General features: G+C 38.6%; 1 protein-coding gene across 1 annotated transcript in view; it reads left to right on the top strand.

Annotated features, from left to right (window-relative positions):
* LOC133861315 (uncharacterized) overlaps window positions 1-8282 on the top strand; it is a 49902-nt gene extending 41620 nt beyond the window's left edge. The window contains exon 8 of the mRNA XM_062297065.1: window positions 7941-8282. Coding sequence (XP_062153049.1) covers window positions 7941-7977 — 37 coding nt within the window. The 3' untranslated portion in view covers window positions 7978-8282. The remainder of the gene's footprint in view (window positions 1-7940) is intronic.
* The last annotated feature ends 4280 nt before the right edge of the window (window positions 8283-12562 follow it).

Genomic DNA, 12562 nt, shown 5'->3' with positions numbered 1-12562 from the left:
TTTTGAAAAGAAAACCATCTTGCAACAAGAAATAGTTGTTAGGACCATTAGAACATTTCTTCCAAGCACAGCCAAAATCAGGATCATCTTTGTAAAGTTGTTTGACAACTTCAAAACCCACAACCTGCACTTGCATGGTATTAAGTAAAGAGTGTCTTCGACTTAAAGCATCAGCTACTTGATTGAATTTACCGGCCTTGTGCTTGATTGAGAATGAAAAGGCTTGCAAAAACTCACTCTAGTTTGCATGTCGTGTGTGTTGAGCTTCTGCTGGCTGTTCAAGTACTTCAAAGCTTCATGGTCAGAATGAAGTATAAATTCTTTGGAGAGTAGATAATGACTCCAATGCTCGAACGCACGAACAAGAGCATATAATTCTTTGTCATAGGTGGAATACTTCTTTCGGGAGTCATTGAGCTTTTCACTGAAAAGGCAATTGGCTTGCCTTCTTGGCTGAGAACACCACCAAATTCCAAATTAGAAGCATCACAATCAACTTCAAACACTTTGGAGAAATCTGGAAGCATAAGGATTGGTGCCTCTGTTACTTTCTGCTTGAGAAGTTCAAAGCTCTTTTGGCCTTCTTCCGTCCACTTAAACGTTCCTCCCTTAAGGCATTTTGTGATGGGAGCAATAATGGTGCTGAAGCCTTTGATGAAGCGCCGGTAGAATGATGCAAGTCAATAAAAGCTTCTGATGTCATGGAGGGACTTGGGAATAGGCCAACTGGTAATTGCCTCAATTTTGCTGGGATCCATCATGATTCCTTCGTTAGAAACAACATAGCCTAAGAACACTAGACTATTTGTGAAGAAGTGACACTTCTTCAAGTTGACATACAACGTCTGCTCTCGTAGAGTTTGAAAGACTTGTTGAAGGTGTTTCATATGTTGTTATGGAGATTTGCTGTAAACTAAGATATCATCAAAGTAAACAACAACAAATTTTCCCATAAAAGGTTTAAACACATGATTCATAAGACGCATAAATGTACTAGGACCATTAGAGAGTCCAAATGGCATGACCATCCATTGTAACCCTCGACTTACAGCTGTCCTGCTAACCTTCATAGAGGCCATTTCTAGTTTTAAAAGTTGTCTTCCATTCATCACTATCTCTCATGCGAATTTACTGATATCCGTTACGAAGATCTAGGTTGGAGAAGATTATGGCTCCATGAAGTTGATCAAGAAGATCATCGACCGTGGAATGGGAAAGCGATATCTTATGGTGATCTCGTTCACAGCCCTACTGTCAATGCACATATACCAAGAACCATCGTTCTTTGGTACTAGAAGTGCCGGAACAGCGCAAGGGCTCATGCTTTCTCTCACAAGGCCTTTGGTAATCAGCTCATCAACTTGTCTTTGTAACTCTTCATGCTCTCTTGGATTCATTCAATAGGTCTCCTTGTTAGTAGAACGGAACCTAGAACAAGGTCAATGTGATGCTGTATGTCTCTCATGGGCGGGAGACCTGGTAGAAGCTCTTCCGGGATGACATCAGGAAATTTCTCAAGAAGTGGTTGTAAAATAAGAGGAATTTTAATTGTCTTTCTTTTCCACTACCACTAGAGCATACCCTTCCTCACATTCCGATAAAGCTCTCTCAACTTCACATATAGAAAGAAGATTACTACACTTCCCTTTAGAAGGTTTAGGTGCAGTCAACATTCTTAAGGGAGCTAAGGTAATTTTGGTTCCATCCTTTTCAAAAGAATAAATGTTTTTGAAACCATCATGAAAAGTTCTTCTATCAAACTGCCTTGGTCTACGAAGCAATATATGACATGCATCCATAGGAACATCACACAAAACTTCATCCTTGTAATTTTTTCCAATAGAGAATTGAACTAAGCATTTCTTAGTTACCTGGATATCATTGCCCTTTTTAAGCCATTTTGTAAGGATGGGCATGAGGTTCTGTTTTCAGGTTGAGTTTCTCCATCATGGTTGTAGACACCACATTCTCACAACTTCTCCCACCGATGATGACATTACACACCTTGCTACTAGAGGTGTACTTGGTGTGGAAAATGTTGTTCCAAAGCCAATCTTCTTTTGCGTAGGTGGATTTCAAGATCCTGCGAATTACAAGAGACTCCCCTTGATCCGCATATGTCATGTCTTCCTCGAACTCTTCATCAACTGGTTCATCCTCAACATCATCTTCCAAGTCTTCCTCAACAAGTGAAATAATCTTGCGATTTGGACAATCGGAAGCAATATGTCAAAAACCATGACATTTAAAGCATTTTCTACTTGAGTTAGAAATATTGGAGCGATTTGAACCTGTTGGAGCTTCACTCTGGGCTGGTGGTTTGGCAGCTGTAATTTTGGAATATGGAGGGGCCTTACTAGTAGAACTACTCCCCCGGTTGGTGATTCCTCCTTGATTGAAAGGTCGATGAGTATTCTTGTGCACTTCAATTGTTTTTCCACCTTAAATTCTAGCTTACAAACATCATTGCAAGTCCAATAAGGTTGTAATTGTACAACATTACCGATTTCAAAACGTAACCCTCCACATTAACGGGCTACCATTTGCTCTTCCAGTGCAACAATATCACAACGCATCATAGAATGATCAAATTTTGCTGTGTACTCCTCCACAGAAAGCTCGTTCTGCCGAAAGTTGTGGGTGGAACTTAAGAAAAGCATCTTGCCGATAATGATCCGGCAAATACTTCTTCTTGGATTGGGCTTTGGAAGGGGCTTTTGGGGAGGAAGCCTTGGCAATTAGGGATGCCATGGAAGAATAGTTTCAGCGGGAGAAAATGATTGCGCGTCAAAAGTCTAAAGGAAAAAGGGAGCTTCTAAACCTACATAGCTCCATTAATTATGGTGATGCAGAAGTTCACTCTAGGAGGAGAAAAGGAAAGGCACACTTGTTGTAGGCTTGTGCGCTATGGTGGGTAGTGGGTTGTATTGTTCTTAGTTGGGTTTCTTGGTGTGAGTGGTGGGTTGTGTTTGTTCTTTGGTGGGTAGTGGGTTGTATTGTTCTTAGTTGGGTTTCTTGGTGTGAGTGGTGGGTTGTGTTTGTTCTTTGGTGGGTGATGGGTTGTGTTGTTCTTATTGGTTTTTTTGGGCTTTTGTGGGTTAGCTTTGGTCTTTCCTATGTATACTGCCTGTGTACTTAGGGGCGCCTTACGCTTTCATTAATAAAGTCTTCTTACTTATCAAAAAAAAAAAAAAAATCTTCTTCTTGAGAGCCTTCTTCATCTTTGTCCATGTCACAATGCGGCTTTTCCTTTCACTTTCCTGTTGTTTCTTAAGGTGCTCCCACCAAATAGAAGCATGCTGTAATGTACCTAGGGTATGTGACAAGGGCATTTTGGGAATTATATTTATGCCCCTTTTTAAGAGAATAATAAGTTTATTAATATTTTATGGTATTAGTCGTATTTAGAAGAATAATAAATTAATTAGGAAAATAAGGAGTCTTGCTCATAAAGCAAGAATCCCTAGATTAAGTGAAGTATATCCCATTGTGTTAGGTTTTTACTAGGAATGAAATAAGGGAATTATTTATTCCATTAGGTTTAGTAATATTTATTTATTTATTGTTTCCGTAATTCAAGCTTGCAACCCTTTTTTTTTTTTTGATAGGTAAATAACGAGATAGCATTAAAAGCGTAAAGGCGTCCCAAAGCATACACGGAGTATACAAAAAGGACACCAAAACAAAAGAAAAAAGAGAGCAAAGAAAGAAACCCGAAAAAACCCAAGAAAAATTACACTAAATCCCCAATCTCTTCCCTCTAAACCTGTTAGATCCCACACCCCTAGCATCGAAATTGATCGAGCATTCTAAATTCTTGACCTCTCTATTCATTTTTTTCTTAGGAGTAGATACCGAGTTCTGCCCCTCATCCACTAATGTCAAGAAATCTAGAAAACCCTCCTCAGACCCCATATAAGAAATCCCCATCGTGCTAAAACACAACTTAGCATCTTTCACTGCCTTGGTATGAACAGGGGTATTGAAGAATGAAATAATATGAAGAAGAAAAATTATATTCAACTCTAATAGTTGCTTTGGGAGTTTTTTAGGGTTTCTCGAATAATCCTAACATTAGGAGGCCCTGGGTACTTCGAATACCCTATTATCACACCATTCACACGTACCTACTATCCCAACTATCCATTGTTCATCTCCCGTTACGGAGGTCCGTAACATCTTGGTGTCAAAGCCGTGTTGCGATTACGGACCAAGCCAACTATGTCTATCACACTCTCCGAAAAATCATGGGCAGAATTTAACCGGTGGAAAGATCAATTTTTACAGCAATGGAGAGATGAAATTGCGGCACGTCAAGTACGATTCTCATCTTTCTCATTAGAAAACCCACCCAAACAACTGCCAAAACCCACAACCCCACCACAAACCAACCTGGCAGAACCATCACTGCCCAAAACCCTAGCCCCACCACCATGCAAAGACCCAAAACCCATCACCGCTCAACCTCAAGACCAACCCCACCATCACCTCCAAAAATCCCACCAAGTTCACCCATCGACAAGCCCCGCAATCAACCACAGTGTCAACCCCTGAAACCTCAAAGCCCAGCCACCCTCTTCCCGATTTCCTCAACCCAGCATTCCCCATACCTCAAGACCATCCACCGTCAGCCACAAACCAAAAGGACCAAACCAAAAAAACCACCACCACCGTTGAAATCCAATCTCTTTCACACTGATTGGTCCAGAAGAAGGAAATGGGCAAGGTTCAAATCAAGAAATTTCTTAGAGAGAAGAAAGCCCCTTGCTGTGTTTGAGTTCGGCGTGAATGGGTCGGGCCATGGGAAGAAAGACACGGGCTTGGGCAAAATAGGACAGAAGAAGACGAGGCAGGTGCGGCGGGACAACGTTCAAGGCTTCAAATTGCCGGCAATTCGGCATTCAGCAAGGAACAGGCTCGAGGAGAAGACCGGGCCGTGGCTAAGAGTGGCAGGCATTGGCCGGCAGCAGGGAACAGGGCTCGGGAGGATGGGTAGCGATCCAAAGGATCCGATGAAGCACGGTTCTCCTCCGGATGGCATTTCCAGTCACCGGCGGCCACCCAACCGTCCCCTAGACGGTGATTATGCAAAGGGTGGCGATTTCGGCGTGAACCCCGACAGCCCAAAATTTTCCATCGAGCAAAGGGATGAGCCTCCGTGCGATTCTATGACAGAAGCAGAGATACCGACCGACAATCGAGAATTTTCGGTGAGCGAGGTGGACAGAGGAGGCCGTTCGGGACCTGTTGTTGGAAGGAAATTGAGAGGAATTTTTTATGGGGAGGAAGGACGGGCGTCTATGGGGGCGTGAGGGCAAAGATTTTTTTTTGGGAATGACCGAGTCCCCCAAAAGAGAGAGAGAGAGAGAGAGAGAGAGAGAGAGAGATCGCTCCACGTTAGTAGCAATTGGAGCATATTTCTAGGACCTTGAGGACAAGGTCAATTTGAAGAGGGTAGGAGTGTTACGTACCTAGGGTATGTGACAAGGGCATTTTAGAAATTATATTTATGCCCCTCTTTAAGAGAATAATAAGTTTATTAATATTTTATGGTATTAGTCGTATTTAGAAGAATAATAGATTAATTAGGAAAATAAGGAGTCTTGCTCATATAGCAAGAATCCCTAGATTAAGGGAAGTATATCCCATTATGTTAGGTTTTTATTGGGAATGAAATAAGGGAATTATTTATTCCATTAGGTTTAGTAATATTTATGTAATATTTATTTATTTATTGTTTCCGTAATTCAAGCTTGTAACCCTATAAATAGGGGTATTGAAGAATGAAATAATATGAAGAAGAAAAATTATATTCAACTCTAGTAGTTGCTTTGGGAGTTTTTTAGGGTTTCTCGAATAATCCTAACATTAAGAAGCCCAGGGTACCTCGAATACCCTATTATCACACCATTCACACGCACCTACTATCCCAACTATCCATTGTTCATCCCCCGTTACGGAAGTCAACATAATGGGATATACTTACCTTAATCTAGGGATTCTTGCTTTATGAGCAAGACTCCTTATTTTCCTAATTAATCTATTATTCTTCTAAATACGACTAATATCATAAAATATTAATAAACTTATTATTCTCTTAAAGAGGGGCATAAATATAATTTCCAAAATGCCCTTGTCACATACCCTAGGTACGTAACACATGCTTCCTCAACTTGATGGCAACAAGCTTCACCTTGTGATGTTCTGGAACATCTTTGTAATCAAAGATTCGCTCAATTGTGTTAAGCCAATCAATGAATTCATCATGCTACATTCTACCTTCAAATTTTGGAATGTCCACCTTGACATCGTAATGGTGTTGGACACCATGATTTCTTAGGTTTCGAGGATGAGGTGGGGTGCTATCACTCGAGGAGTGACTATGAGCCTGGTGAAAAGGATTAACATCCTCTCCATTGTTGCTGGAAACTTCAACATCTGAACCATGAGAAGGGACATTATGTTCAGAGGCTTCATAACGTTCTAAACGTTCTTGAAACTACTGTATTTGTCTTCTCAAGTCGTCCATTTCGATATCTCGCGGGTCTTTTTCTGGAGCTATCTGGGGTTGGTTAGTTTGAGCACGACGACCACGAACAGCCATAGAAATCAAGACTTTTTGCAACCTGGCTCTGATACCAATTTGATACCGAACAGAAATGGAGGTGAAAACAACTATATAAAATCACACTCAAAATAAAAGATAAACGTTTACCACCCAAGAGATAACACCAAAGGGATAGAGAACATCATCACCCAAAGAATTACAACAAGGGATACAAAACTTTAGAAACTCACTACTTAAGGATCACACTAAAGAGATATAGAGATACAAGGAGAACACTCCTTTCACAAGCCAAATGCTGATATTTAAAACAAAACTTTAATCTGCTGTACACTTGCACACACAAGTATTATATAAGCTTAAAACAACTCTCTAAGCATAGGATAAGCATCTAAGGTAGTTAAACTAGTAATAATGACAGAAAACAATCATCAAATAGGTGCAGAAGACAAGCGAACAAACAGCCATCTTAATGCATATTTCCTAAAAGTTTGACCACTCAATTTCAAATGGTTATAACTTTTGGCATGCAACTCCAATTTGATTAAAACCTTTTTTTTGTTGGAAAGATAAGATTCTGAACTTTAAATTGTACCTAGGCATGTGTTGGAAATAATGGGTAATTGGACGGCCATAAGGGTTTTTAGAATTCTCTATACTGTATCAGGATTTCTTCAATTGGGGCCCTTACATTCTGTTGAGCAGGTGAACTTAATTAGGCTGAAGCTTAGGCCTTTGTTAAATCATCCTTGTTATGTATTCCCATATCAACAAGTCCTCGAAGAATTAAGATACCAAAACGATCAGCAGGCAAGGATTTCATAATTTTCTGAGTCCCGTGTTGAATGCAAGGGCACCCAGCCGCTCAGCTGGTATTTTTGAATTTATCAGCTTTTTTCTGCTTATAATTCCTTTAATTAATGAATACACAATTTTCCTTATTCATTTTACACGTAGAAACTTAATCTGGAAACTTCTAATTGTTTTCATTCTGCTTAATTAACCATATTTAAACTAATCATATATACTTGGACTCAGTTTATAAGCTTAAATTGTTTGTGCAAATATTTATATTGCTTTTCGTAGTGCCTTGGGTGACGACTCTGGAATGGGCTAGTTAGTGTGTGGGGGAATACCACACAAATGCAAATTAGAACGATGTTTTTTAGATGGTTTCTGACTTTAGTGAGGGGTTGTTTTATCCTTGTTTGTTATGCAAATCCTTGATATTTCAAAGTTTGGATTGAGCAGGGTATGCTTGTGTAAGTAAATAAATGGATTGGCACTGTTGCAAATTCAGAATGCTAGTATTATTGTCATTTTATTGTATCATACACAAGGTGCCAACCAATCCTCATGGTTTTTGTTGATGCAGGGATGGATTTCTACAAATTACTATTCCTAAACTATAAGATCATTGCTGGGCAGAGGCATGCATATATATATATATATGTGAACAAGTACTTGCTTTGTAAGCAATGCTCATCATCTTGAACATGTGTTCTATGAATGTACCAGTTCAACTCATCTGGGATATAGTTTATTTAGTTAATCATTATAGGGGAGCAGGAAAAAGAAAAGAAAAAGAAGAAACCCTAAATAAAGATCAGATCAAAATATAGGCTCTCGAATAATGTATAATTAGGTTTTAATCTTATTCTGAACTATGGATTGTATTATTAAGTTTTTTATGTGTTAAAACGCTCTAATGTTGGTATGTTATCGTTGTCCTATCTTGTCGTCCCTATGTAAGTAGGAATTTTTGTCTTTTGATGTGGCTGACTTAAAAAAAAAAAAAAAAAAAAACAAAAAGAAAGAAAATAAAATCTTTTTTGTCACTTTGTTGTCTCCGTCCCATCAACTGGGAGTGGTTGAACCATCCCCTCACGGATAGGGGGAGGAGGGTTCAATCACTCTAAAAAAAATGATGTTTTGAGGCAGGGTCGCCCCCACACTTTGGGTAGCTTGGGCTATCACACCCTTAATTCTAAATGGACTAAGGTAGTGATCAGGGACGGAGCCAGAAGTTTATATGGGCAGGGGCTAATGGCCGAATTTTTTTTTTTTTTGGGTAGGGGCCGAGTAAGCTAAATTTTTATTTTTACCTTATATTTTTTATTCTTTTAAATTTTTTTTTTCTTTCCACCTTAAATTTTTTTTTTTTTAGGAAATTTGGGGGGGGGGGGGGGGGGGGGAGCATGACCCCTGCCAGCTCCCTGTCCCTCCGTCCCTGGTAGTGATCTTAAACATTTATATACAGAGGAAAAAGATGAAATAAATATAGCTGACCTGAGCTGACCTGAGCTAAATATAACCAATAATCGCTGTTGATTGCCCTATACTTTAACCCTCAGAAAATAGATCTGAGAGGAGGAGGGAGTAAATCTGCTCCCTTCTCTCTATTTTCTTTTTCTCTCTGCTCCTATCTTCTCCCCTCCCATTCTGGTTTTTTCTTTTATTTGTAGGTGTTCTTTGATTAGATCAGCAATTTTGGCATCTCTGCTATACATCTGTCCATTTATCTCTGTGTTATGTCGTTCATCTCCTCCCTGGCCACTGCTGCTGTTTGCTGGTTGTGTTTTTATTTTGAATAAGAGTTTTATTCTCTTTAAAACTGTCATTATGAGCGATCTATAGGATGAAGGTTCGTCAGGTTTAATGGGTTATCTCTTACGGTCAGTTTGAATAAATTTTTAGGATATTTGGTTACCGTTGTCTTAAATTTAGTTTGCTCGGAGCAAATCTGTACTTTAACTATTTTTGTACATGAGTTAGCGAAAGATGAAAGTCATAGATAACACTTCATTTTAAGAATTTTGTTTGTATCTATGACTATGTAACCTCATATCATGTGCACTTTCAAGTACAACACTTTATGCTGTAGTTGTTTTAAGGGTTTAGATTTAATTTCAAGTTTTTCATGAAAAAGAAAACAAAAACAAAAATAAACAAAAATAAATCTGAACTCTTACAAAGACTTCGACATGGGTGATGTATTTTTTTTTTTTTTTTTTTATAGCACCTAAGCCAAATCTGAAAAGAAACAAGTGAGGGAAACAACAAAAAGAAAAAACCCTTAGGCGAGATTCATACAACCAGCAATAACCCAAACAATAGCAAATCAAAAAACCCAAATTCAATACTTAAAAAAAGAAGGAAAAAGTACACATATCTCCCTCAAACTATCATTCAATTGTCAATGTGCCCCATAAACTACCAATTGTAGGGTTGGCAATTCGGGTCAACGGGTTGGGTTCGTGTTAACCCGGCCGACCCGATTGCACAATCGGGTCTAACACAAACCTGACCCGATTATTAATCGGGTTGAAACCTTAAACCCACGACCCGATTGCCAACTGAGTTACCCGAACACGACTCGATTGCCAACGGAGTTACCCGAACACAACCCGGGTAACCCGTTTACTTCCTTTGATTCATTGAACGCTGAAGAAGAACTGAAGAGGTGGGGGGAAATCAGGAGAGAAACACTGTGAGAGAGATCAATTGAGAGAGTGAGTCCGATCGGAGGGCTGGGTCGTTGGCCGGTGGACTCAAAAACGACGCCGGCGGTTGAGGACCCGAATTCTGGCCGATCTCCGGTGGAAGGATGCCTTCAGAGCCAGAGATCGCCGGTGAAGAGAGACCAAATCCGTATGACCCGAAGAGCCGAGTAGACCCGAGAGGCAGGGAGACCAAACAGGAGCCGATCATCGGTGGGTTCGACGGAAGGACGATTTTCGAAAAGACCGAAAGACTGAAAGTGGTGAAAACTGAAAAGGGCCAAAACTCAAAAGGCGTGCGGCTAGGGTTCTCATTTTCGAGCATCACGGCAGTTAGGGTTGGAGTATTGGGTTGGAGTTGGCCGAAGAGGTCCACGGGGCGTGGGCTCGTGGCGCCGAACTGTGAACGACGGGTGATTCGGGTGTGAACGAGTGAAAGACTGAAAGAGGGAAAGTGTTGTGAGTGGTGCGACTAGGGTTCCTTTGTTTCTACTTGGTTGAACCTTTTTTTTATATATATATATAATCGTGTTTGGCGGGTTAACCCGCGGGTTGACCCACCAAACACTATTATAATCGGGTTGATCCGATTATGACCCGAACCCGATAATGCTAAACCCAAATCCTATTTTTTCGTGTCATGTTCGTGCCGGGTTCGTGGGTCGTGTCAAAAATTGCCAAGCCTAACCAATTGTGTCAATGTCTCTCCTTAAACTACCAAAAAATGTCAATGTCCCCCCTAAGACCAACAAAAGAATAAAATTGACACTTAATTTTTTTCAATAAAACAAAAATGTTCTTATAAATTCAAAAAAGCTAAAACTAAAACAAAAAAATTATAAAAATATAAAAATTATTTTTAAAAAACAAATTAAAAAATTAAAAAAACAAAAAAAAATAATAATAATAAAACAAAAACGAACGATTTTTTATTTTTATTTTAAAAAAAAGCAAATGAAAAAATAACTGAAAATTATAAGAACATTTTTTTAAAAAAAAAAACGAAAAATAAAAAATAAAAATCAGTTTTTTATGAAATTTAAAAAAAAAACGAAAAAAAACTGAAAATTATTATTTTTTTTTTAAAAAAAAATAAATAATAAACAAAAGAAAAAAAAAAGTTTTAATTTTTTTTGAATAATTTTTTTTTTTTTTAATAATTTTTTTAGCTTTTATTTTATTTTAATAATTTTATGAAGGGTATTTTTGTCACTAAGAGAACATTGACATTTTTTTTTATAGTTTAAGGGAGGACATTGACCCAATTGGTAGTTTGGGGGGTACATTGACAATGAATTGACAGTTTAAGGCGGTTATATGTACTTTTCCAAAAAAAAAAAAATTCAAAAATCAAAAATCAAAAGCTACCAAACGAAAGAGCTGGCCAAAAGAAACCAATTTTTTTGAATCCAAATAGAGAAAGCTTAAGATAATCCAACAAAGAGAGAGACCAAATCTACATAGACAAATCCACATATCGAAAGCTTTTCTTTCTCTAGAGAACGAAATGATTCAGCCGATCCAACAAAGAGAGAGAGTACTTGAGATGCTAGCAGAAATAAAGATGAGGACCTGTGCGGGCGTAAAGGAGATGACAAGAAGGTCAACTATGTTAGGGGAAAATGGTTTACAAAATTAAAAAGTGTAAATCATTTTTCAAAACTTAATAAGCTTTTTTGGTCAAATGAAAATCATTTTTTTTTTTTTTGTACCAAACTCCGAAAAATATGAAAAATTGTCTTTAGAAATCATTTTACGTTGAACCAAACAGAGCCTTAAAATCACTAAAAATTCACTAATTTTGATACAATTAATACCCAATGGTTTTCCAAAAGTGATTTATGGTACCTACAGAAAGGCAACGGGTACTTGTAACCTCCTTTTTATTATTATTATTATTATTATTATTTTATTTATTTTTTATTTTTTTTATATATATACTTTGGAAAGAAACTACAAATTAAAGCCAAAGCTAAGCTTTTAGGCTTAAAGAAAAGAAAATTACAACAAACTAGGGTTGGGCAACCCAACAGTAAATACCTAAGAAAGAAATTACATGGAGGCAATGCATCAAATAAATGACGTGGGCTTATTGATTCTTGGCACGAATGCCAAGAACCTAGGCCATTAGTAAAGGTGGTTAAAGGTGTATAAAGAGTCTAAATGATCCAAAACGGTTGGGTAACAAATACAGGGGACATAGAGAAGATATTTAAAACAAAAAGCCCAGAAAAAACTAGGAAAAACAGAAAAAAAAAAATAATAAATAAATAAATAAATAAAGGAACAACACACTGGCAGCTAAAGGAACGGTGGTGGCTCGCTGGCACGTGGTCTTCACAAGCCGCAATAGTTGCCAAAACCTCCACGAGAGTCCGACGGTAGCTGTGGAGGGTGAAAGAAGCTGCCACGTGCGGCTCTGCGTTGGCCACGCGTCAGCGTGTGTTGTACAAGCTCTGGTGCGTGGTGGCCGGATGGAGGAACGGCTAGCGGCAGA

The sequence above is a fragment of the Alnus glutinosa genome, chromosome 2, assembly GCF_958979055.1.
Source record: "Alnus glutinosa chromosome 2, dhAlnGlut1.1, whole genome shotgun sequence".
NCBI classification, from domain to species: Eukaryota; Viridiplantae; Streptophyta; class Magnoliopsida; order Fagales; family Betulaceae; genus Alnus; species Alnus glutinosa.
Note: the sequence above shows the minus strand (reverse complement) of the source record. Positions and strands in the feature narration are given on the sequence as shown.